We start from the raw sequence: 25,615 nt of genomic DNA, 5'->3' as shown, positions 1-25,615 counted from the left end.
GATAAGGTGGCCTCTTAGCAAATGCCCAGTGTGACCTACGGCACTTGGTCCTCTGGGGAGTGGGCCTACCTGCGCTTTAGGAATAGAGGGTGGGGTTCAGGAAGGCTGTGAAAGTACCCAATGGGCAACCTGTATCCACTACGGGAATCAAAATCAACTCCACCTCAGCCTCTTTCCCACTTTGTTCTGCAACCCCAGCCCTTCCCAGCAAGCCTGGACACACTTGAGTTCCTTCCCCTGGGAGCACACAGGAGTGTTTTCCAATGACATTGTCACCATTCCAGGTCCTTGTTTGTTAGCTTAATCAGAGGGGATGCCCAGCAGTGCCTCTGCTGAGCCCTGGTGAGTGGGAGGCTGGCCCACTCTGGAAGAAGGGCACTTTCTGCCCCCACAGTGCGGCCACCTGTTCACTTCTTTTCTGGGCCTTTGGCTTTGAAATGTCCTTAGTGAGCCAATTGGCTTGAGAAATAGTCATATCTGTCCTCTGCCACCTGGGGGTCTTCTTGCTGCAGTTCTCAGGGTCTAACCATGGAGCAAGGTGGGAGGGTCGAACTGATGGGAGCAAGAATCTATGTAAGCCCCAGGAGTCCCACACGACTCACCAGCAGCTCGTGGAGGGTAGGAAGGTGAGGCCATAGGAAAGCGCAGAATTCACTCAAGCTGACTCCAGATCTCAGCACCAATGCAAAATGCAATGTCTAGGCACAAGACCAGGATCCAGAAGCACTGGCGGCAGCGCCTCGAATGACCACGAGAGGGCACTCCAAACCAGACAACCCAGGCACTGCTCGGCGGGGCTCTTCCCTGCAGAGGTCAGCCTTTCACAGAACACTTTAGGAGTCGCTGAGGCTGCTGCAGCCTTGAGAGGCCAGCCAAGGACAGCCGTCAGAGCATCATCCCCAGAGGCATCGAGGAGACAGGAAACCTGCATCCTGCCTGATGATGTTCAGCCTGGGTAGCATCCCCTGGTCCTACCAGCGGGCTCGTCCCATGGGAGCCAGAGGCAGGGCCAAAGGCAGGGCGCCCACGGGGTGAGAAGAGGGGCGGCAGCCCGAGTCCTCCCTCCGGGCGCCGAAGAAGGAGCCCCTGGAGATTCAGGCAAAGACAGAGAAGCCTGCTCTCCGGACCCAGGTGAGCAGAGATGTGATCCAGGTGAGCCAGGGCCGCTCCAGGAGAGCCACACACAGCAGCGACCCTGTGCGGGGTGAGTGGGGAGCCAGGGCTGCACAAGTTTCCTGACCCCGGGCCGTGAGTTCTTAAAGATGAACTTTTAAACCCCTCCTAAGCCCCAGTGAATTGCTGCGTGGCTCGGAGCAACCACGATTCCACAGTGAGACCCTTCCCCACTGCTGACAGGTGTTGCGTAAATGTGTGCATTGTGCGGTCCTATGCCCGCGGTCATTAATGCCTGCAGGTGGGGTGAGGGCGGGCACAGGGGCAGTGGCCTGAGTCCAGGGCAAACAGGTCTGTTGTGAGCATGGTGCGGGGCCACGGCTAGAGCTGAGTCATGCTCAGCAAGGCGTCCAGCTCACCCTATAGCAGGCCCCAGCTGTGCTGGGCGTGGCTGGGTGTGGCCCGCTCTTGACCTTGCTTAGAAAGGTAGGTTAGGAGGTGACTGGGGGACACAGGTGACCCTCTCTACTGCAACCCCACAGTAGCATACCGGTTTAGGAGCCCACCCCCCTCCCGCAAACACACAGGCACTTGTTACAGTCTCCCAGGGTCTATCCTCACATCCACCTGTCCTCTGCCTGCCCCCTCTGGTCCTGCGGAAAACCAGCACCGCCCAGTTCCTTGGATGTGACGAGACCCAGTTGCTTTAGCCAATCAGCACACCGCACTGCTTTGGATTCAGTCGAATGGGAGCAATACCTGCCCTCGTATTCCTGAATTCAACTTTTACTTTAGACCTTTGTTTTATTAAACAGGGTCTCCATAAGAGCACAGGCTGGCCTTGAACTCACTATATAGCTGAGGGTAACCTTGAACTTTTGATTTTCTACCCCCACCTCCTGATTCCTGGGCTTACAGGCATACTACACAGCCGCCTGGCTTTGTGTCCGGCTAGGAATTGGACCTAGGGTGTGAACGGAGACCATTCATTCTTAAGGTTTGCTACGGTGGGTTTGGGGCGCCCCTACCCTCTGTGCCCTTACCTGGTCCACCTATGCTTCCAAACTGGATGCTTCTAGGACAGAACGAAGGTGTCACTCCAGATCCCAGGTCTCTGAGGTCTGTACCAACTCGAGGGTCCTCGTTTTCTAGCCCCAGCTCCATCTCTGCCCTGAAGGCTCGCAGCTCAGCTGAGCATTCTGCGTTGTCTATGTTCCTGGGTTCCAGGTCATGCTGACGTCTTAGGCTTAGGCCCTTGCAGATTTAGGGCTCAGTGACTGCTTCTTTCTCTCTGCTATCCCAAAAGCAGTCTGCCTTCTCCAATCCAGGTGCTGTCCCATCACTCCCTGGGGACCGGTCAGTGACAGGAACTATGCCCACATACTGAACTGTGAGCCAGAAGCATTCTGCCTCAGTAGGACCACAGCATACCAGCCACTAGCCCATAGCCCCAAGCTTCTGTTCTATGTGGCATGGTGGACCTATTTCAGCCTACATCTACCTCCTCCTCATCCCTGCCTCCTCCAGCCCAGGCTGGAAGGACCCACCAGAAACTTCAGGCTTGATACAAGCTCACCTTGAGGAGGCTATCAGAGTAGAGACGGGGTGGGTAGGGGAAGAGCATTCTGGGCTTATCCTCCCTCCATCTGCAGATAAATCGTATGTCCTAAAGACAGGTGACAATGCCTGCCATCTTAGAGCCTGGCTTTGCTTCTAGGACTGCCCTGTGAATGACATTAATGGCTGCAGAAATGCCACTTGGCTAGTTATAAGCACATTTTTTGTTTGTTTGTTTGTTTGTATCCATTTTCTGCAACTGTAAATGATGTAATGACGACACATTTCTATGAATAGAATGGAGAAGTGGTACCCTGAGGATGTGACAGGGCTTTCTTGTGTTCTACCCCAGCACATGGACCACAAGCCCCAGGGGCCATAGTGTGAGCCAGGAGCCAGCCAGCATGCTCCGAGCAACTTGCACATGTTCCCTTACTTAATTCCATGACATTTCCTTGGAAAAAAATCAAATATAGTAGCTAGAGCTCATGGTTCACAGAGCCCTTGCTTCCGCTGATGAATCTGGCATCTTCTCCCTCTGAGACGCAGTTCTCACTGCTGGTCCCATTTTACAGATTTGAGGAACTGATACTCCGACTTCCCCAAATCTGCTCTCAGATCCCCAGGGTACATGCTCCACAGAGAAGTCAGTCCCTCACAGCAGGCTTCATGTTTGAAATCCAGGCACATGCCTGGAAAGGGCGTTCTAAATATACGTCTTCACTATAGATGCTGATCGCCTGCTGCTGAAACCAGGAATTAGCGTGTCTGCCGGAGGATGTGGCTGCTGCCTTCCGCAGAAGATACAGGAGAAATCTGCACACTGCCGGCTTAGAGATGCTGCCGACAGCTTCCAGCAAAAGAAGAACCTTCGCTGCCAGATACTTCAGTAAGGATTGGGCTCTGTGGGGAATGGCTGCCCGTGCGCTTGACTTCTTGCTTAAGAGTGGGGTCGATGGGTGAAAGAGCCTCCTTGTCTTGTGGGCTGTGGGCGCCATGCAGTCGGGGCTCGATCTTCCTTCGGCTGTCAGCACTCAGCCATGATTCCAGCACCTGCTCTATGCATTCCTGAGCATCAGGCTCCAACATGAGCACAAGTGTCAAGGGTTTTGGGTCCAATGGCTGGGGACTCGTGACATTTGATGTCCATAAGGATCACTATGACCATAGATGGCTCGGATACTAGATAAAGCTTCCACAGGGAGAACTGAGCATATCAGGCTCCTCTGTCTGTGCCAGGAAGCAACCCAGCCTGGTGGTGAGCTGAAAGATGTAGAGGATGATTGAATATCTCCCTAGGAAGTTCTGGGAAGGCAGCAACTGGTCACAGTGGTACTGTTACCTGTTTGAGTCACCAGCAGATGATGATCTGGTATTTCCTTAATGTTTTGGGCCCTTTAATAACTGAGTCTTGTAGGTGCTGGGTTGCACAGATGTAGGTCCTGAAAGGTGCATGTCATCCAGGTGCTGAGCCTTGCAGGTGCTGGGTCTTGCAGGTGCTGGGTCTTGAAGGTGCTGAGTCTCGCAGGTGCTGGGTCTTGAAGGTGCTGAGTCTCGCAGGTGCTGGGTCTTGAAGGTGCTGAGTCTCGCAGGTGCTGGGTCTTGAAGGTGCTGAGTCTTGCAGGTGCTGGGTCTTGAAGGCGCTAGGTTTTGCAGGTGCTGAATCTTGCAGGTGCTGAGTCTTACAGGTGCTGGGTCTTGAAGGTGCTGAGTCTTGCAGGTGCTGGGTCTTGCAGGTGCTGAGTCTTGCAGGTACTGAGTCTTGCAGGTGCTGGGTCATAGAGGTGGTAGGCCCTACAGGAGCTACCATACTTAAATATGTAGGCAAAGGCTGGACCCCGGGCAGGAAGGAGCTGGTTGTGTTTGTAGCTGGGTGGTGTTCTCTGGTGTCTAGACCTGAGCGCTGAATTCCAGAAACAGATGCCATCAGTGCCATCCTCGGGGGCCCTGGTCCTGTGTTAGAAACTAAAGGATCTCTTCAAATTCCCCAACCCCCTCTGGAGACTTCTGCTTATCCAGCCATAGCTGGACCCCGGGCTCCAGCACATTTTTATACCTCCAGCACCAGGAAAAAGTGAATGGAACCAGCCATGGGGTTTGGACTCATGCTGTGCCTCTGTCATCCTGAGCAGGCAGTGTTAGGTGAGGAGAAAGTTTCCTCTTTCAGGAAGGCAGGGCTGGGTGGGCTGGAAGCCAGAACTGGGCTCTGAGCCCTGGGCTAGATATAGGCGAAAGCTCCACTCTGGAGAGAAATCGAGCTGGGCGCAGCTGGGATCACAGTATCTGACACTGGGGTATTCTTCTCCAGCTGGGGTCGCCGCACCATCCAGCAAGGGAGGAAAGGCCCTGGCTTTTGTGGGAGGGTCAGATTTGAATGATGGATTGTCCCCACTGCCCTGTTCTGGAGGGCAAGTACTAACCTGTTGATAAAGGGACAAAGACCGTGTTACATGAGAATTTAATGAGTAAGATTGAATTGATTTTTACATTAAAGTAAAATTCACATGGCAGAGAGTTAGCCGTTTTGAAGTGTAAAATCCAGCAGCAGTCCAGACATGCAGCAGGCTATGTGGCCATACCTCCGACTGCCTGATAACTACTGTCATCCTGCATGGACTGAGCAACCCCCGGTCCCCCTTCTCCTACAGCCACCTGTCTGTTTTTCTGTCTGCATAGATTTAGCTGCTGCACAGGTCTGATAAGTGCGAGCATGTCTCTCTGTGGCAGGCCTTGTGCACTCAGCATAGTGTCAGCCAGGCTCGTGGGTGACATCGCGGGTGTCTGTGCTTCCTATTGACTGCATTAGCTGCGTGACAATTATCTCAGACCCTTAGGCAACTTTGGTAAAAATGGCAATGCCGTTTCACAGAAGGCTTCAGAAAGGGAAGGTGTCAGTGGGGACAGTGAGAACATCTTCTCTCTCCCCATCCTTCATCTGCCTTTCCCTCCATCCCCTGATCCTGGTTTAGTCATTACAGGAACAGAACTAGCTGATAGAATGAAAGTGTGTGTGTGTGTGTGTATGTGTGTGTGTGTGTGTGTGTGTGTGTGCTCGTGCGTGTGCATGTGCGCGCGTTGGGGGGGGGGGCATTTAGACTATAGTCCTGCTAGTCCAACGATGCCTGTCTTGAAACAGAAAAGCCAAGAATTTGGTAGTTGTTCAGCCTAAGGGTCTGGATATTGCACTTGGTCTTTAGTTTATGTTGAATTCCCAAAGAAGAAGGTTCTAGAACCAGCACGCTATTAAACCATTCTAATACCTGCCTCAGGAGGAGGATGGGTGTATTTTCTATCAAGACTTAGGACAAGTAGGCAAAAAGTTAGTTTCCTTCTTCCATGATCTTCCATATGGGCTGCCACCAGAAGGTATGGCCCAGATGTAGGGTGGGTCTTCCTACCTGAAATGATTCAGTCAAGAGAAGTCTCCCACAGGCATGCCAGATATGTGAGTGTTAGTTTATTCCAGATGTAATCAAAGTGACAGCCAAGCTTAGCCATCACACCTGGAGAAAGTTATTGAGGAATATAAATTTGCTCTTGACTGCTGCCTGCAAAACTTTGGGACAAATAATACTGTTCTTGGGGATTAAGTCCCTCTGATGGACCTAATATCATTACCTTATACACCAGTGTTCTGCCAAAGGACCTGTTGGAACTTCCCTTGTAGAGCTACTAGTCTCTGCCAGATGCTTTTGTGCCTTGTGAAAGGGTCACATAGTTAATGTCCTTGATTCTATCGTGTTAACAAAAGGGACAGACATCCAAGTATTGTACCTCTCAGGTGTCAAACTTAGACAGCTGTGTTTCTGAAATCAACCCTCTTTGCTAATGGTTCATATTTTTAATCTTTCTGGAATTTACTTTGCTGGCATACTTGTCCTTGGCACTGCTGTGTGTGTGTGTTCTTGAGGACTATTGGGAAGCAATCTCCTTTTACACAATCTCCTTCCTGTCTGGCTTTGACATCAGAAGATCAGTGAGTTTGGAACCAATCCTGTTCTTTGTCTGTTCTAGTCAGGGTTACTGTTGCTGTAATGAAACACCATGACCAAAATCAAGTTTGGGGGGGTTACTTTATTACACTTCCACATCACTGTTCCTAGTAAAAGGAAGTCAGGATAGGAACTCAAACGGCAGGAACCTGAAGGCAGGATCTGAGGCAGAGGCCATGAGGAATGTGCTTCCTGGTTGCTCGCCATGGCTTGCTCAGCCTGCTTTCTTACAGAACCCAAGGCCACCAACCCAGAGATGGCATCACCCACATTGGACCGGGACCTCTGACGTAAGTTACTAATTAAGAAAATTCTTCACAGCCAGATCTTATGGAGGCATTTTCTCAATTAAGTTCTCTCCTTTTAGATGACTCTAGCTTGTCAAGTTGACATAAAAGTAGCCAGCACAATGTCAAAGTTTTCTTTCTGTTGCTGTGATGAATGCCACAACTAAAACCAACCTGGGAAGGAAAGGATTCATTTGGCTCACACTTGTAAGTCACACAGTTCATGGCCGAGGGCAATCTGGGCAGAAGTGGAAGCAGAAACCACGGAGGAAGGATACTTACTGGCTGGGTCTCTGTTCCGTGCTTAGCTTATTAGACAGCCCAGGACCAACTTCCCAGGGATGGTGCCACCCACAACAACTCTGCAACATGCACCCACAGTCAAGATAGTCTCTCCTAGATACGGCCAAGGTCAATCTGATCTAGAGAATTCCTCTGTTGGGTTTTCCACTTCCTGGGTGACTCTAGGCTGTGCCAAGTTAACAATAAAACTAACCAGAACGTTCCTTTGATGAAGAAATCGGAAGCATGGTTGGTCAGGACATTGGATCATTGTCCTTGGGCTTTGCCTGCTTTGGGGGTGGCCCACAGGTTGTTGGCGTGAGTTGCTCATAGTGGTTCCCTTACAAGTCTCTGTAGATTCTGTAGAGCTGAGTCAAGGCCTCCTTTTCCATCCCTAGACTTTATTATTATTGGTCAATCTGGTTAAAGGCTTGCTGGGTTTATTAATCTTTTCAAAGGCCTACCATTGGCCTTTCGATGTTTCATGCTTTGCTTTTTCTGCTTTACTGGCCTCTGACCGTGTGTCCTCATCTTCATGGTTTCCTCTTCACTTGCTTTGGGTCTGGTTTGATTTTAGTCTCTTCAGGTAGACATGTGGTTATTGATGTCCTAATGGATGCACCTGAAGTTAAAATCGTGTTAACTTTCAAGCATTTGACAATTTCCAAAATTTCTTCCTAGTATTATTTCTAATTTAATTCCAGTATAGTAGACAGATGTACTTTGTGTAATTCCAATCTTAACCTTATCAGAACTTACTCTAGCCTAGCAAACAATCTACCATGAAGGAGGTTCCAAATGTCCGTGTGAACAAGATTTATCTGTATGAGGCACGCCTTGCATGCTGATTAACTCAGATTAGTGATGTCACATCTACGAACCTCTTGGTGGCCTGTCTAAACGTTCTCCCGTTACTGAGATCGGAGCTTACCATTAACTCTCAGTTCTCATTATCTCTCTGCTGGGCTTTGCTTTGAGAACTTTAGGCTTTCTTCTTAGGCATGCGTACATTACTATCTACTGCCCCTTCTGTGTCAGCCCCTGTCACTGAAAACGCCTGAAAAGGTCAAATTGCTAGGATTTGAAGATGGTTCCGCAGGTAAAGGCTCTTGTCATGCAAGCATGGGGACCTGAGTTCGAATGCCCCTTACACATCTCTTACAGAGAACATGCGATTGATCTCACCACTGCAAACAAATACTGTAGATCTGAGAATGTTTTCCCTCTGAACGCCCACAGGAGTTTCATCCCCAAGTCACATATTAGTGGCACTCAAGGTTGCAATTCAATCTGTCAACTGGTATGTTTAACCTGCAGAATTTTGCATCTGTTGGAGTGGATTAAATATAAAATGGTATAAAATGAAAGCATACATTTGTAGGCTATTCCCTTGTTTTTATGATCTCTGGTCTTCAGTTATTCCGTGGCTGCTGTGATGCCAATGGACACTTCTTTCTGCATTTCCTCTGACACGGATCTGCCAGGAAGTACTTCTCTGTCTTTGCACACCAGGGAATGCTGCCATCTTGCTTTTTTGGCTTTTAAGGTCAGCTTTGACATAGGTTGGCATTGACGAACAGTTTTCATTTTTCTCTCAGTACTTTGAGTATGTGCCTCCACTTCTAGCTCACATTGTTGAGAGGAGCTGTCAACTACTGATCACATCAGTGCTCCTCCATGTCACCAGGCAAACCACTGATCAATCCCATAGGTAAAGGTGCTCCCATAGGTATAGGTGCTCCCATAGGTAAAGGTGCTCCCATAGGTAAAGGTGCTCCCATAGGTAAAGGTGCTCCCATAGGTAAAGGTGCTCCCATAGCTATAGGTGCTCCCATAGGTATAGGTGCTCCCATAGGTATAGGTGCTCCCATAGGTATAGGTGCTCCCATAGCTATAGGTGCTCCCATAGGTATAGGTGCTCCCATAGGTATAGGTGCTCCCATAAGTATAGATGCTCCCATAGGTATAGGTGCTCCCATAGGTATAGGTGCTCCCATAGGTATAGGTGCTCCTCCACATCAGCATCATCAGGCTGTTTAAGATGGACGGCAAAGTTTGTCATCTAATTTCTCCATAGCTCCAACCCTGGCATTGTCTATACGTCCGCATTCTCCTCAGAGCTAGGACGGATCTCTCTCTCTCCCTCTCCCTCTCCCTTCCTCCCTCCCTCCCACTCCCTCTATCTTCTTCCTCCTCTTTCTCCTCCTCCTTGGAACCCATCAAATAGAAAATCTCCATTCTTCTTCTCTTTTAAGTAATTTTTCTGCTTTATCTCTCCTGTCTCCATTGTCATGTAATGCATCTCCATGCATTACAAGCAAACTGCAGGAAGGCTTGTTGCTGTTTTCTATATCTCTGAGAGTCTGTTCTTTTTCCTTCAGCTCTGTTGTAGCTTGTGAGTCTCCTGCCTCAGCCACCTGGGAATCACAGACCAGCTCCATCAGGCCCAGCAGTATTGAATCATCTCTGCCCCTCTACCCTCAAGTGCACTCATTCTCTCTTCTAATCTCGCATGCATGCTTTGTCCTCCCTCCCCACATGCTCCTTGTGCTCCCACACACATGCTCCTCGTGCTCCCACACACATGCTCCTGAGCTCCACCACACACATGCTCCTCGTGCTCCCACACCATGCTACTGTGCTCTACCACACATGCTCCTGAGCTCTACCACACACATAATCCTCGTGCTCCCACACACATGCTCCTGAGCTCCACCACACACATGCTCCTCGTGCTCCCACACACATGTTCCTGTGCTCCACCACACATGCTCCCGTGCTCCACCACACATGCTCCCGAGCTCTACCACACATGCTCCTCGTGCTCCCACACACATGCTACTGTGCTCCACCACACATGCTCCTGAGCTCCATCACACACATGCTCCTCGTGCTCCCACACACATGCTCCTGTGCTCCACCACACATGCTCCCGTGCTCCACCACACATGCTCCCAAGCTCCACCACACATGCTCCTCGTGCTCCCCCACACATGCTACTGTTCTCCACCACACATGCTCCTGAGCTCCCACACACATGCTCCTGTGCTCTACTACACATGCTCCCCTGCTCCCACACACATGCTCCTGTGCTCTACTACACATGCTCCTCGTGCTCCCACACACATGCTCCCGTGCTCCCACACACATGCTCCTGTGCTCCATCTCACACATGCTCCTCATTCTTCCTCCCCACATGCTCCCCGTGCTCCTACACACATGTGCCCATGCTCCACCACACACACTCTCATGTTCCCCCTGGGATTTTCATTTTAGTCGTTGGTCTTCCAAGTCAAGAATTTCTGTTCTCAGTTTCCATCTCCCTGAAGTTCTGTTACTCCATCACTCTCCCCTCTCCCTGTGGTTTTTTACATTTTTCTTTTAGCTTTCTGATTATACTGGCAGGAATTTTGTTTTCTAAGTCTTTACCTATGAGATCCAAACCATGAGCAACTCAGAATTCCTGACGATGTACAGCCCTGTCTCCCTTTGGCTTTATTCTTTGTGGTGTCTTTAAAAACTGGATACTTTAGCTACTTATAGTGTGGCTTTTTTCAAATGCCTGACAAGAAGCAATTTAAGGGAGGAGGGTGTGTCTGCTTCACCATTTCACCACTTAAGGCAAGGGGGCTGGGGCTCTGTCCATGGTGGTGGGACTCAGGAAAGATCAGGAAGTAGAGCTTGGGCCAGAAGCAGAGCTACTCTTTGGCGCTCAAAACTCACTCCCAATGGTCCATCTGCCACTTACAACCCCTGTCCAAAAGCCTCCACAGCCTTATAAAACATGCCTGATAACTGGGGACCATGTGTGTGAACGCTGCCCTGACGGGACATTTCACACCCAAACGATACTATTTCTTTTTCTTGGGGGTTTTGTTGTTGTTATGTTTTGCTTTGAGGCAGGGACTCACTGCCTGGCCTCAAACTTGTGAGCCTTCTGCCTCAGCATTCGGAATGCTGGTATTCCAGAAAGAAGTAGCCCACACACCTGCTAAAAGTAGGTACTTCAGATAAGATGCCAAGTTGTCTCTCTGGCAAACTGCTGCCTCTAACATCTCTGCTATGTGTGTACTTTATTCTTGTTTTTGCTTTTAAACGTGGCTTCCTTGTGGTCAACCTGTTCCTGTGTTGTTTACTAATCAGCTCTTTTGCCAGTAGATCTGTGGGAGGACAGAGAATTCTCCCAACAGAGAGCTGACCCCAGCTAGCTCTCAAGTCAAAAATATGGTAAGGCTTAAGACTAGCAAGAGCACCTGGGAACTTGGGCCCTCTGTGGCCTCCACTGTAAATGTGTGTACAACACAGCCCTATCACAAATATACGGCCCATGCAAGAGAGAGGTGGTCTTTCTAATTTCTGCTGCCAAGACAACAGGGACTGTTTCCTGTGTGTGGCTGTTGCTGACTGCTCAGAACTGAGTGAACCATTCCTGCCTTGTGCCTGGGCTCTGTAATGGCTGGTACCACCTCTTTAAGAACTGAGCTGGAGGCCAAGGACAAGGAAGAACCCCAAGTAAGAAAACCACAGGCTTGTATTGATCTTCCCCAAAAGTTCAGCAGTTATCTCAATTAACAGTAGTTTCTTTTTTATTTTTATGCCCATTGGGTTTTGACTGCTTGTTTATCTGCATGAGGGTGGTTTAACCCCAGGAACAGGAGTTACAGACAGTTGTGAGCTGCCATGTGGGTCTTGGGAATTGAACCCAGGTCCTCCTGGAGGGGCAGTCAGTGCTCTTAACCACTGAGCCATCTCTCCAGCCCCCTAAAAAGTCATTTCTGATGGTTTTCATGCACTTGGTAAACTCCTGGACTTCAAAGAAGTTATGTTCGTCAGTTTTGTTTAGCTTTAGAGTTACATCTCCCAGTTGTAATTGGGAGTCTTGCCTTCTACGATGGGTTTCAGGTTTCCCGAGTCTGCTCTCAGGATGAAGGCTCCATTCTCTATCTTTGTTGCTACCCCATAAGTGCTCATGCAAACATCACTTTGAATAAGGAAGGGAGGAGGAAGGGTTGGTTAGAGCTGTTTGCTTAATAATTGATCACCAAAGTTATACCTGACACACTATACATTTAATTAATGGTGAGTGAATGTGTGACTTTGAGTGAGTGAATGAATGAATGAATGAATGAATAGGATAGGATAGGATAGGATAGGGTAGGATAAGATAGGGGAAAGCTAATGCAAGTCAGGTGACCTTGCTGAGGCCCTGAATAAGAATAAAATGGCTAGAGATGAAAACACTGCAGAGCATTGATCTGTATGGGACAAGGGGGCTACTGAGGAGGCATCTGAGACTTCAGGCTGGGCAGTGAAACAGTTAGTTTGAGTGATGTAAGATAATTCTGCAGAAGCCAGCACCCTTCAAAATGATGGTACGCAAACACACACGCACGCACAGGCACACACTTATGCATGCACACACACAGTCACGCCTAAGTTAGGGACACCTCATAATGACACATGGAAAGCAGAGCAAGGGCAGAAGATGAGCCCAGCTGCTTTTGTTATGCTGTTTAGGTGGGGGATGGGGCAAAGCGTATCAACCTCACTTGTCACTCCTTGGAAACAGTTCCAGGTTGGTTTTTTGAAATAGTGTCTCTCACTGGGACCTGGAACTCAGTGGCTAAATTGGCTGTCTGGTCAGTTCTGGGGTCCTGCTCTCTACCAAGTTCGAGCTACCATATTATGGCTTGCTTTTTGCTTTGTTCGTTTGTTTTTTGTCTAACACTAGTGCTGGGAGTCAAAGTGAGAAGCAACAAACAGTTTGGTAACTTAGCTGCCTCCCCAGCCCCTGGTAGCTCTCTATAGAAAGCCACTGGCAAGTTCTGGGGCTGTGTGGGGAGTGGAGAGGGAAAAACGCTGCCATCAGCTGCTCAGTTCCAGATGTTCACTTGTTAAGAGATGAGTCAGAAAGTAGATTTTTCCCCCTTTTCCTTCATTTTTACTTCTTATGCTTTGGCCCAAACTAAAACTGGTAACAGCCCCAAGATCACCTTGCCCTGCGCCGAGCTCAGTTCAGTGCACTTGGCCCTGAGTTAGCAATCCTTCCACTTTACAGGTGAGGAAACAAAACCCCAGTCAGGAAGCAGTGAAACTGTTCGTAGGTGTGGGTCCCCCCAAAATACATCTTAAACAAGGGCCAAGGGAGATGTGGCATAGTGGGGAGATGAGCCAGGCAGCAGCGCTGAGGCTGGAGAATAACCAGAAGGAGAAGAAGCTTCCACCGGGTTGTGGGGTCATTTCTGTACCAACAGCCCCCTTGCCAAGACTCTTGGAAATGGCTCAAAAGCCTTCAGTGTCAGTGAAGAACCGTGGCTTCCGGCACCCCCTTCCCAGTGTACTGAATTCATCTGCATGGCTCAGAAGGAGCCTGAAACTGGAAGCTCCCCCAACAGGGAACCACAGCTGAAGCCAGAGCTGGCCAAAGGCACAGCCACAAATAATTAATTAAGCTTTGCCGAAACTACAACCTACCCAACCCAAGAATCCTCCCGTCACCCGCTGCACGACACTGTGTGAACCGGAAGTGAACCAGAAGCCCCATGACACATGGAAAGGGCTCAGGGTAAAAAAAAAAAATGAGCAAAGAGAGCAGTCCAGGAGCGGGTGAAGTTCCTTATCTCAAGGTACCCCCCAAAGCCCACCCTGGGAAGTTTTTCCTGAGCGTGCAAGTCCATTGCTCACAAAAGGGGGCTGAGAGAGGTAGAGGAGTGTGCCTGGCCAGCTTACGCAGAAGCTCACTTCGTCACAGCTCCAGAAGCTAGAAGATGAAGGTATGCAGGCTTGTTTCTTCTGCAGCACCTCTCTTTGGTTTCATGTTCCCTCTTCTCGTGTTTCTTGTGGCCATCCCTCTCTTTGTGGCTGTGTTCATACATGCTTCTCTTATAAGGACACCTCTCATAAAGACTCCTTTTATAAAGCCACCACACGGTGGCTCTAAATTGTATTAGAACCACTGTATGACCTCATGTAACACAGCCCCCACTATAAGAGCCCAGTCTCCAGCAGCCACGTTCCTATGAGCTTGAAGGGAACTCAGATCAGTACCCTTGTTTGTCTCAGCTACGAAGAACCTGTGCCCAACAAACAATGCTGGCACAACCCTCAGCAAATGTCTAGACAGATACGGTGCCAGGCACACTGCCCTCCAGGGAGCCAAGGAAGGCTGAGTCAGCAGCTTTTTCAGAGCGCCAGCTTCCTGTGGTCACCCCTGTTCCTGCCCTGGGGAACAGCTGGGGAAACAACACCCCTGTGGTGGGTGGAAAAATGAAAACCACAGCCAGCCATGTCCTCTGTTCTCTGCCCTCTACATCTGTCCCATCTGTCAGCTCTCGAATGCCTATTCCTTCACTTTATGATGTCCATTTGGGGGGAAAGAGGATGTCATACTAGACCATCCTGTACAGACAGAGCTTACAGCGGGCTCAGGGTAAGCCTCAAATATTCATAGGAGTGTCCTTCTGATAATAACACACTACTGTTAATCTCTGATTGAGAGCTATAGTGTGTGTGTGTGTGTGTGTGTGTGTGTGTGTGTGTGTGTGTTGCTCCATGTACAGAACAACCTCCAGTGTCCATCCTCAGGAACCACCCACTTTTTTTGAGGCAAGGTCTCTCATATTCCAAGTAACTTCATTTGGATGGCCAGAGAGCCCCAAGGATCTGTCTCCACCTCCCAGCACACACCACCATGCCCAGCTTTTTACACGCATTCTGGGAAGAAAACCCAGGTCCACATATTTTTAAGCCAAAGACTTTAAGAGATAAGCAATGCCCCCAGCCCTGACCACCTCCCAAGTCCTTTTGCAGCTTAAAAAAAAAGAATACAGTGGAATGGCGGAGACTCAGAACCAGGTAACTCATCCGGAGCTTAGCTTCCCCATGCCATCTGCCAGTTGCTGCAAGGTTACAGAAAGAATTCAGGCAGCAGAGGGGAGTGCCTAGCACTCCAAACTCCCCTGCCGGGAGACAGAAATAGCTGCTTCCATCTCCGGGGGACTCTAAGAGTGTTTCTCCTCTTTGAGTGGGGATGCAAGTGAATGGTGGCCCGGCTGTGCTGAGCAGTCAGCTCAAACCTTGTGCACTGCACATGTCACTGTGGAGCTGAGCAGCCAGTTCAGGCCCTGTGGGGTGTGGGCGTCACTATGCCTATTTTCCAGTAGTACCCTCTGCTCACAGAGCCTGCAGGCTCTTAGAAGACTGGGTCTGGGAAGTGAACTGACTTAGATATAACAGGGGGCTGGGCACAGTGGTCAGGGAGGCGCACAGTAGGCTCAGTTGACCACTTGTACCTCTGGGGCTAGATGGCCTGATTATGGCTGTCCCGTGTTGGGCAAGCAGAGAGCCTTATAGCCTCAGGAAGACTAGCCATTGACGTTTACTCCTTCAGGAGAGGGTGTACCTAAGAAATTCCCAGGGGAGAATGTTTTTCCATAGAGCTAGGTCAGCATTATGGGGCTAAAGGCCTTGTCCTCCTGGTAAAGACAGCCAGGGGCTACCTTGTATTGCTCAAACTGGCAGGCTGGGTCTGAGATGCCTGCATGGCCACCTCCTAGCTCTGATTTTTCACGAGACATACACACTCTTTGGGCCTCGTTTTCCTCTATAATATTGAAGTCCTATGGGAGTTTGTTACATGTGTAATGTAGAATAGTGGTTCCTACTGTGTGGCATGTGCTTAGCATGTAAGTAGTTTTTAACAGTTGTGACATTTAACATTGTAATTGTAAAACCCTGCTGTGGTCACTGACTCCACCCTCAAGAGCTAGCTTGTTTTAAAGATGACAGCTGTGACATTGTAACAGCCATGACCATCCAGACACTGTGCTCCTGGACACATCATATGTCTCTGGAAAGTAGGAGTGTCCCGAGCCTAAGGATAGCTAGGATCTGCTGTCCCTGGATGCTCAAGAATGCTCTGCTTGCCCTGGCAAGGAAGAGAGAAGTTCCAAAGTCCAGCTGCAGCCACTGCTTCCTTCTGTGTCAGAGTACAGTGTCCATCCTTTCCTTAAGGCTGAGCCTCCAGATAATTCGCATGCAGGACCAGAACCCCAAGTCCCAAACACAGCCTTTTATGAAGGACAAGTAGTCCCTTCTTCTTCCAGGCTGAGCCAACCTCCTGCCCAGCCTTTCATCTTGCTAATCAACGAAGCTGGCAGACTGAATGGTGCCCCAAATACCCGCTCAGGCATTCATACTGTAGACAGGAGAAACCGTGCTCAGCTCCACCCATGGCACACTTCTGTGCCGAGCACTATTTGATCAGAAGTTACGACATGCCTGTTAGCATATCAGAGGACAATGGAATGCAGAAATAAACTTTGGTTAAGGGAATCGAGCTGCTATGGCGGGAGCCTTCTCTGCTCCTCTGCCTCCAGCGCCCCACAGTCCCTGACCCACAAGTAGCACCTGCATACTCCAAACCCTGCTGTGGTCACTGACTCCACCCTCAAGGGCTGGCTTGTTTTAAAGATGGCAGCTGCCTTTGGACTTCTGTCTTACATTTGTAGATTCTCCAGTATCAAAGAGGTATGCGACCGTTCAGTTCAGTTCCAGAGCTGAACTATCCAGGCCGAGCACATAACCTGTGAAACTGTCCACTAGAGTCACTCACAGAGCCACCCTGACTCTTGGTGCCTGTCACAAGCCCATCACAAAGTACCTAGGCCTACTATGCTTCTGTCCTCTCAGCTCTTTTGTCAGGGTTTCCCTCCACCCTTCTCAGACTCAGTGGCTCAATGGGATAACTCACAAAATCCAAGAATGCATTGATTTATTGTAAGAGGTTCATATCTGGACAACCCGATCATAGAGACAAAAGATCCGGGGCTGAGGGGGAAGGGTAGGAGCTGGCACACCTCCTCGGCATATGCCAGGTAGCCAGACCATCCACATTAGCCAACCTGAATGCTCCGTCAAGGAACTTCCACAGAGAAACTCTAGACTCACATCATAGGTGTGACTGACCAGCTCAGACCACTCATCATGGTGGTTAAGCTGATCTCCAGCTCCACCCCTCAACTAGTCACCTAGTTGGTTCATCCAGCAACCTGACCCCACTCTTCCAGAACTGCTGCATTAACAGAGACTCAGATGCCAGGTCACACAATCCTGATGACCTGAATTAGGTCCCCCAAACTGAACTAAAGGTGTATAGTGAGGCCAACTCCACAAACTTGTCTTCTGTTCTCTGCCTCCCATGCATGCCATGGAAATTGTGCATATCATACTCTCTCTCTCTCTCTCTCTCTCTCTCTCTCTCTCTCTCTCTCTCTCTCTCTCTCTCTCTCTTTCACACACACACACACACACACACACACACACAAGAACAAACAAAATAAAAAATGTTTAAAGACACAGGAGCCTTTGAAAAGCAAAGGAGTCCCCCTCTCTCCTATCATTCAGGAGCTTCCAATGAGAGCCACACTAGGGATCAAGTATAAAGACTCATCACGAGTCACTCCGGTTGGAACACTCATTGTCTGGGAAATGATGGACGAGACTCCTCTCTGTTGATCCTCACAACCCTGTGAGATGGTATTCAGATCCCCATCTTGAAGAAGGAACAGGGGCATGGACAGGGTCCAGCTGTGCTCAACAGTAATCTCAGCGGGTGTTGGATGTTAGTACTTACAACAAGTAACTGAGAGCCACTCACATGGCCCAATAGTTTAAAAAAAAATTGTTTCGCATGGAGAAGAAAAGCCACCCTAACCACTAATAGTTCCAAGAAGTGGCATTTTTTGTGATCGCTTTGACTTCCTCTGAGTAGCGAGAGGGCTAGTGAGCTCCAGGGACTTGCTGTGCTGGCTTCCTCTTCAGGGCTGTGTGAATGTGCTCACTATGACAGTGGCTGACGACAGTTAACCTGTTAACAGGAGCTTGGCTTGTGGCCCACATTTCTTAAGCACGCAGGACACCCTCTTACTTCCAAATCCTGTGAAGGGAGAGAGGTGAAACCAGGCTTGGACCCCAGAGACCTGGCCCAAGATGCCACGATGGTTCATTTAATTCATAACTATTATGATACAATATCTTTTCCTGAGGGGTCCAGTGGGAGTCCTGGGCATACAAACACACACACTCAAAGCTGCTCTTGGCCTCCCCTTCTTCTGCTATGCAGTACCCCAGATCTCAGTGTCCCTTGCTGGATGGGAGAGTAACAGCCTCACTCCAGAGGACATTGGGACATCCGTCCAAAGATGGCTGAGTGCAGAAAGGGGAATGCCAACCTCATTGCCAGGAACCAAACCATATCACCTCAGAGGTGATCAGACAGTGTCACCTAGTGGGAGGTCCCTGGTTCAGGTCACTGAGTCGTAGTTTGCAAGTAGCCACTCCAGACTCAAAGGCTTTTGTTCTTTTAAAAATGAGGTTGGCTTTTGACATCGACTGTACTTTGAGCCATGTACCAGCATCTTCAAAATGGATAGGAGGGCTCACTAGACCTCTTTATTTTTTTTTTTTTCTTTTCTCAGGATGAGCATGTTGAATAAATCTCCCGGCACTTTCCATTTAGAATTTTAATAAAAATAAAAATTAAATTAAAATTAAATTAAATTTAAAATTCTAAATAAAATTGTAACTTCAGTTCCAGGGGGTCCACAAACAGACACACATGCAGGTAGAACACTAATGCACATAAAATAGAAAATATATACACACACATACATATGTACATGCATGCATACATACATGTATACATACATACATACATGGGGGGATGGTATTTCTGTCCTGGGCCAAATATTAAGGAGGCATAGATCTTCTGGCATTCAACTTCCAGGCTCTCTGTCCCTAGGGCACCCTGGAGCCCCATGGCCTGGGGTTGCTTCAGAGTACTGTACCATAAACTACATCCTCACTGCCCCATCTTGCTTCAGGTGGGTCTTCTCCCATCCTCTTGCTCACCATCCCTGTACCCTCAGCTGGATTTTGAAACAGATCAGGATAAAATACAGGCCATGAAGAAAGTCACATGGTAGGAAGACCTTCCCTTGAGCTACCCCTTTGGTGAATAGAAGCCACAGTCAATGCTGACCAACAAGAGTCTCATGAGGAAACAGAATGGAGGGCTCAAGAGGCCAGTTCTGGGAAGATGGCCTGTGGCTTCCAGGCTGAGATGAAGTTAGTAGCACAACCAGGAAAATGGGGAAGGAAATGACTTTAGTTTGAGAGCAGACAAGGAGAGAGACTGTGTGTCTGTGTTGGTTTCTGAAGATAACAAGGTCAAAGAGATGAGGAACAGGCGAGCTTAGGCGGAGGGGTAAGATGGGCGTAGGTTTCAGTTCTAATGAAAAGGCAACCAAAGTAGCTACGGCAGAAAAGGGAATTTATTGGAGGTTTACAAGGCTCTTTGGGAGCTGAAGCAGGCTTGGAAATTGGTCAGAAGTGGCAGGAGTGGTATAGGACCTACAGGCTAGCAACACACGTCAGAAGACAGCCAGGACCCTCTGCAGGACATCGCCCCATGCTGCAGTGTGCTGTTGTCACTGCAGCACACTGTCCCTGCTGCAGGCTATACGTCGACTCTATATAGTTGGGCCCGAGTCATATAGCCATGTCTGACTGCCTACAGGGAGCCAAGCAGATCAGTTCTCTATGACTTCCAAAGAGAGAGATGGGGAGTTTCACGGATGGACTCTGATACAGTCCAGCAGCAACCAAGCTCTAACCCAAAGAGCAGAAGATGGGGCTGTCTGTGGCCTTGAGAAAGGAACCAGCAAGGGATGGACTCAAATGCCAAAGGCAAGGAAATGAATGGAGACAGACAGAGGTGTCAAGGTGAGGGGCTTCCTCTTGGAACATGTGAGTAGGGGGAAAGGGGGCTGTAGGAGAGGAGTGAACACAGAGGGGTCACTGGGACAATCCACTCTTGCCCTGTGCTCAGGGCACTCCCTCTTCTCAGCAGGCAGGTGTTCACACCAGGGGCCAAGCTTGTGAAGCAACAATGCAAAACTGGCCAGGACAGTCAGCCTTTATTTTCTCAAACATAACCTTTGACCTTGATTTCAGGGAGGAGAAGTCACTTCAGACCCTCACTGGACCTCTGTGACATCCGAGGCTACTCTTAGCTTCCAGGCAGCCCATGGTAGCAGCCCTCCCTCTCTGCCACGCCCTGCTTCAGGAGTAACCATAGCTACTTGGACTCTTGACGAATCCTTGTCCCATGACGAGGAGCACTTTGATCTGGTGGAGAAACCATGTGTTCCTTTTTTCTCTCAGTCCCAGACTGACAGAAGTTGAGGACTCTATTAGTGAGGGCCAGCCATAGGTATCCTACAGGACCAGCCACCCCCTCCCTCTCCCTCCCCCTCTCCCTCCCTCTCCCCCTCCCTTTCCCTCTCCCACCCCCTTTGTGTTCTTTCTCTGGAGATCCCCAGACAGCGTTCCTCTGTTTTTCTGCTCAAGACAGGCCCCCAAGCAGTTCTCTCTTTTTATTCTAAAAAATTCTCTGGATAAGTTCATCTCTTGAAGATCACAAGTCCAGTCTTTCATTTACAAATCAATCCAGTCATTCACTCCAGGTTTCCTTTTGATTATCCTAAGAGTCAGCATCCTGTGACCCTAGCCCCTTAATTTTTAGGAGACAGCAAACACATTTTCTTTAAACATTGCAAAAGAATTCAGAGATCTGCCTGCCTCTGTTAAACACAGATGGTAACTAGTTGACTGGGACCCCATCCTGAAATTACTATTTCTACTACCTGGGCCTAACCTTGCTCTGTCCCAGGGTGGCCCTGAACTCAGGAATCTGTCTGCTTTGATAAGCATAAACAAAACAATTTAGCTGGAGTGAGATGGCCTAAGACCACTACTGCCCAAATCTCTTTGTCGTTTTTTTTTTAGTGTGTTTCTGACAAGTGCCTCACAGTGCAGCTGCTTTTGTTCTTTTAGATTCGTCAAGCCCCTCGTATGATTCATATTGCATTCTTACTGGGTTTTTTTTTTTTTTTTTTGAGGAATTATATATTTTTAAACCCATGATTTTAGAGTTCTTTTCCACAGCTTTAAGGGCTGTACTGAAGATCCCAGCATTTACCATTTTGTATCTCAGGCCTAGGATTGGCCACATCACTTCTACACCTAAATGCTGACTTGACTGTAGGTGTTTGGAAATACAAAATATCCATGAGGAAGGAGAAGGCTGATTCGGGTAGAAACCTAGCATTCTCCACTCAGAGCAGAAGCCCCACACTGACTGGATCACACAGTAAGGGTGGTAGAGAAGGGGACAGAGATGTGCTCATTTGGGCAGGAGGAATATACTCCTAACCTTATAGCAGGTCCCTAGGGTCCTCTGGCATGGACGTGAAATAGAGGAGATTCCTAGGCTCTGGATTAGTGTTGCCTGATTTCCATGCTGTAAATGCTTCTCAAATAATAGCACTAAGCTTGGTGAGATCCACATGGCTGTTGGGATTAGTTTTATGCTACCTCCTTTTGCTCCAGGACTGGCCATGCTACCAACCCCCACCCAGCATCCCTTCTGCTCTACCTTGTCTTTAGAGGTGACTGCTTTGCCAGCTGCCCTCCCGGTTTCTCTTAAATCTGTGGATAAAAGACACAGACACAGTTTGTTTCTTTATAATTTGCCTTCTTGGCACAATTGCTGGGCATTACTGTCTCCCTCCTGAAAAAGCATGCCCTTACTAATTTATTATCTCCATCTCTCCATCTGGCCTAAACTTCAGTGACTAGTACCACCTAGCCCATCACATGGTTGCTGCATTTTTTTTCCTCCTAAGCATGGGAAAAAAAACAAAACAAAAAAACAAAAACAACAACAAAAAATAAATAAATAAAACTCTCTCTCCTTTGCATCTCCTTTTCCTCCTGGGACCCAGAAGTCCCATATGTAGCTTCTGTACCTCTGCCCAACAATTATCCCCTGGCTTTCTTTATTGACAAACCAAGAATCAATAGGGGAACAGGACCTTAGCTTGGACCTGCCCCCTTCACAGGACAAGGGGAAAATATAGTATTTCCATATGGATGATTTAAATAGGTTAGAAAGTCATAAGTTTTATGACACAATTTATTAAATTACAGGTTTATATTGTTCAATTCCTGATGATGTCTGTTTTAAACTATTGGCTTTGCAAACTCACTAAAAATTTAACTATTGGCTTCCTTATAGATTAATGCCAGCTAGCTGGCTGGGACCCCACTGGATAGGGAGCTGGAGAGACAGAAGTGATGGGCTGGCCGAGTAACAGGCTAAGAAGGTAGTAGCAGCCTCCTCACAGCAGGGAACAGAGGGTACTCTAAGTAGCCTGGCAGGGAACAGAGGTGCTGGGGACAGATGATGGAGTGCCAAGTCAGCATTGCTTCCACATTGGCCTTTGCACAGGCATGCTTCTGTCTAAAGCCCAGAAGCTTCTGGAAAAGGGAAGCAGGGATCTACTGTCCATCTGGCATCTTTGTGAAAATTAGAGAAAAGTTCCTCCTACTGGCTGCCATTCTTGATGCTTGATGGTCCAGCCAAAACCCAACCCCACCTTCTCTACTGTGTACTTCTGTGCACTGAACAGATTATGCAACAACACCAGCAGCTCTATATGCAAGAGATTTCTTTTTCACTAGAGCTTGGGATTCTTCCTAGCTGGGTAAGTGATTGGCACACATTTTCTCCCTCAGGACAACAGCAGACAAAGCCCCCATTGGTAGCCTTGGCCCCAGGCATGTGGGGGCAGTGGTTCCATTGCCTAGCTGCATAGAGATCACAATCACGCAAGCATAGGATAGCTGTGCATCCTGTTCTGGTTAAGAAGAGCAGTTGTAAGAGATGCTGTGACTCTTCTACAAAGTCTTCAGGGCGTAGCCAAGGGAGAGAGCCACAGTACAGAAACGTCCTGGCTGTGGACTGACTGTATTGATGGGCCAGTATTCCAACAACAAGTGTTTATTTAACAGGTGTTTCTAGAGAGTTCTGCTCTGCTCCGTCTCCTCACACCTTTCAGAAGTCACTCCACAGTCATACTTAAGCCAAATGGCATGATGCAGGAGAGGTGCAGAGACAGAGGCAAAGCCAGTAGGGTCACAATGCTGGGGTGGGGGAGGGATAAGGGCCACACTGTGAGACAGAGCAGGGCTGTGGGGGTTGGGAGAAAGGTGAGGATGGAGGACTCCCAGATCGCTCACCACTTACCTCCTTTGCAGATCTTAGCTTATACCTAGAGGAATAACTCTGCTTGTTCACATACAAGCTATTCAGAGTCTTTATATTCAACAAATCCCTTAGCCCGGTTCTTGTCCTCACCATCACCCTCTAGCCCTGGAAGAATCCAGAGGCTTCTGGCATCCACAGCTCCATGGTAAGGCAACACAACCCCTCCCAGCTGCTGCCTGTTAATTCTGCATCAGAAGAACTAGGAACAGTCTGGAGTCAGGGAAAGAGAATGGAAGAGCAGCCACTTTGCTCTCCACCCACTGACCCCATGGTTCCGAATACATCAGCTCCTGCCCTTTCAGACTTGCCTCCTGAGTCTGAGCCTGAGCCCAAAGCCTGTGGTTTTGTTCTTCAGACCCTAATGGCCAGAAAAGCCAGCAATGAGAGCAATGGCTTGAAGTCCTGGGGAAGCAGCTGCACAGGAAAAGCTCCCAGAGGTGGTTTCTTAAGCAAAACAATTGTGAGTAGCCCTGGGCCGAAGCTCTGGCATTTGATCGCCTGGCTCAGGGGAATGCTGGTGAGGCTGCATTACTCACAGATGGTTTCCGGATTGCTCAAGATGCTGTCACCAGCCACGGGACTTGCTCTGTGACCCTGGTGTCAACATGTGATTTGTCCAGCTTGATATTCTCTCTTCCTTCCTGGGTGGGCTCCATCCTAGCCTGTTCTGGCTTGTATTTGGCCTTAAAGGAGAGGGGCTGTATAATGAATGGTGTTCCTGATCTGTCCATACTGAGTATTTCATGTGTGTGTGTGTGCGTGTGTGTATGTTCAGTGCACATGTATGTATATGCATTCCCATGGGCATGAGTACACATGTATGCACAGAGATTACCATTGGCTGTCTTCACTCTCAAACTTCTATACTGAAGCAGGCTCTCCCACTTGGACTCAGAGCTTGCCAACTAGTTTAGCTAACTAGCTGGTTCCCAGAATGCCCTATCTCTACCTCTAAGCACTAGAACTACAGGCATGCTGGCATGCTCACCCAGGATTTACAAGGGCTCTAATGATCCAAACTCTTGTCCTTGTGTTGGCATGATTGGCATTTTACCCACTAGGCCATCTCCCCATTCTCTATGCACAGTATGCTTCATGGGGCTTTTGATGTGGTAGTTTGGAGCTTCTGTCTGGGAGGGTGAGAAGGCCCATCCTAGGAAGGTATTCAAGGGCTCAAGGAAAGTGCTAGTGTCTCCCCCAACTGGTAGGATCGGGAGAGTTTCTCAGGCATGTGCTAAAAGCATAACAAGGCCTGTGGAGCTGAAGCAATGTGAGGGAAGTTGCTGGAGGCAGGGCACTGTCTGTGCAAAGGTGCAGGCAGTGGGAGCAGGGGCTGCATATAAAAGGGGACACATGGGACTCATGTGAGGCATACAGAGGACTGCAGGGGGAACTTCTCTAGATTATGGCCAAGTTCAGCAGCAGCAAGGTTTGGAACAGAGGCAAAGGCACGACAGACTGTTAAAGGCTTTGGATGCCATTTCAGGATACCTATGCCTCCATCTGAGGCATGAGCTAAGACATGAACGGGCTTGGAGCTCACTGAGACTGCCTGCTCTCTGTGGGCCTGTTAATCTGGATGCGGGACTTACCTCATCCTTGATCTTCAGTCCCTTCCTCCTCCAGGAGTCCTCCTTCCCCTGCAGCTGCTGAGAGTTGTGAACTGTCAATGGGACACTGACAAGAGGCATATAGATATCTGGGGGTTTGGGGGAGGTAGAGAGATGGCTCAGAGGTTAAGATCACTGTCTGCTCTTCCAAAGGTCCTGAGATTAATTCCCAGCAACCACATGGTGGCTCACAACCATCTGTAGTGAGTTCTGATCCCCTCTTATGGAATGCAGGTGTACATGCAGATGAGCACTTATATAAATAAAATAAACCTTTTTTTTAAAAAAAGAAAGCTGAGAAGGACTGTGTGGGGGAACAGGAGGGAAGACATTCAAAGCAGGATGATTGTAACACAGCTTGAAATAACCGAACCCTAGGAATTGATTGTTAAGAGGACACGTAAGGTGGTTGTCAGAGCAGAAAGAAGAGGTCACAATCCCACAAGTTCACCGACCTCTCTCAAAGTGGGAGCTATTACCAAGCAGTGGTCAGAACAGTATTTTGAGAGGCTGGCTTCATAGACAAGCTTAAGTTCACAGGATATGGAAGGACACACCTATAGCCCAGCACTCCAAGGGGTAAGACAGAAGTATCAAGGCTAG

The 25,615-nt window shown here is 48.8% G+C and overlaps 1 protein-coding gene across 3 annotated transcripts in view; it reads left to right on the top strand.

Annotated features, from left to right (window-relative positions):
• Positions 1–3,507: 3,507 nt before the first annotated feature.
• Positions 3,508–25,615, top strand: part of ARHGAP22 (Rho GTPase activating protein 22) — a gene marked incomplete at its 5' end in the record, with an annotated part of 130,007 nt that continues 107,899 nt past the window's right edge. For all 3 annotated transcript variants that reach the window (XM_080926126.1, XM_080926125.1, XM_080926123.1), the window contains one exon: positions 3,508–3,559. In XM_080926126.1, the coding sequence (XP_080782252.1) occupies positions 3,508–3,559 (52 nt within the window). The remainder of the gene's footprint in view (positions 3,560–25,615) is intronic.

Source organism: Micromys minutus (assembly GCF_963924665.1).
Source record: "Micromys minutus genome assembly, chromosome: 12".
NCBI lineage: Eukaryota > Metazoa > Chordata > Mammalia > Rodentia > Muridae > Micromys > Micromys minutus.
The sequence above is the reverse complement of the archived record's forward strand: the minus strand, read 5'-3'. Positions and strand labels throughout refer to the sequence as shown.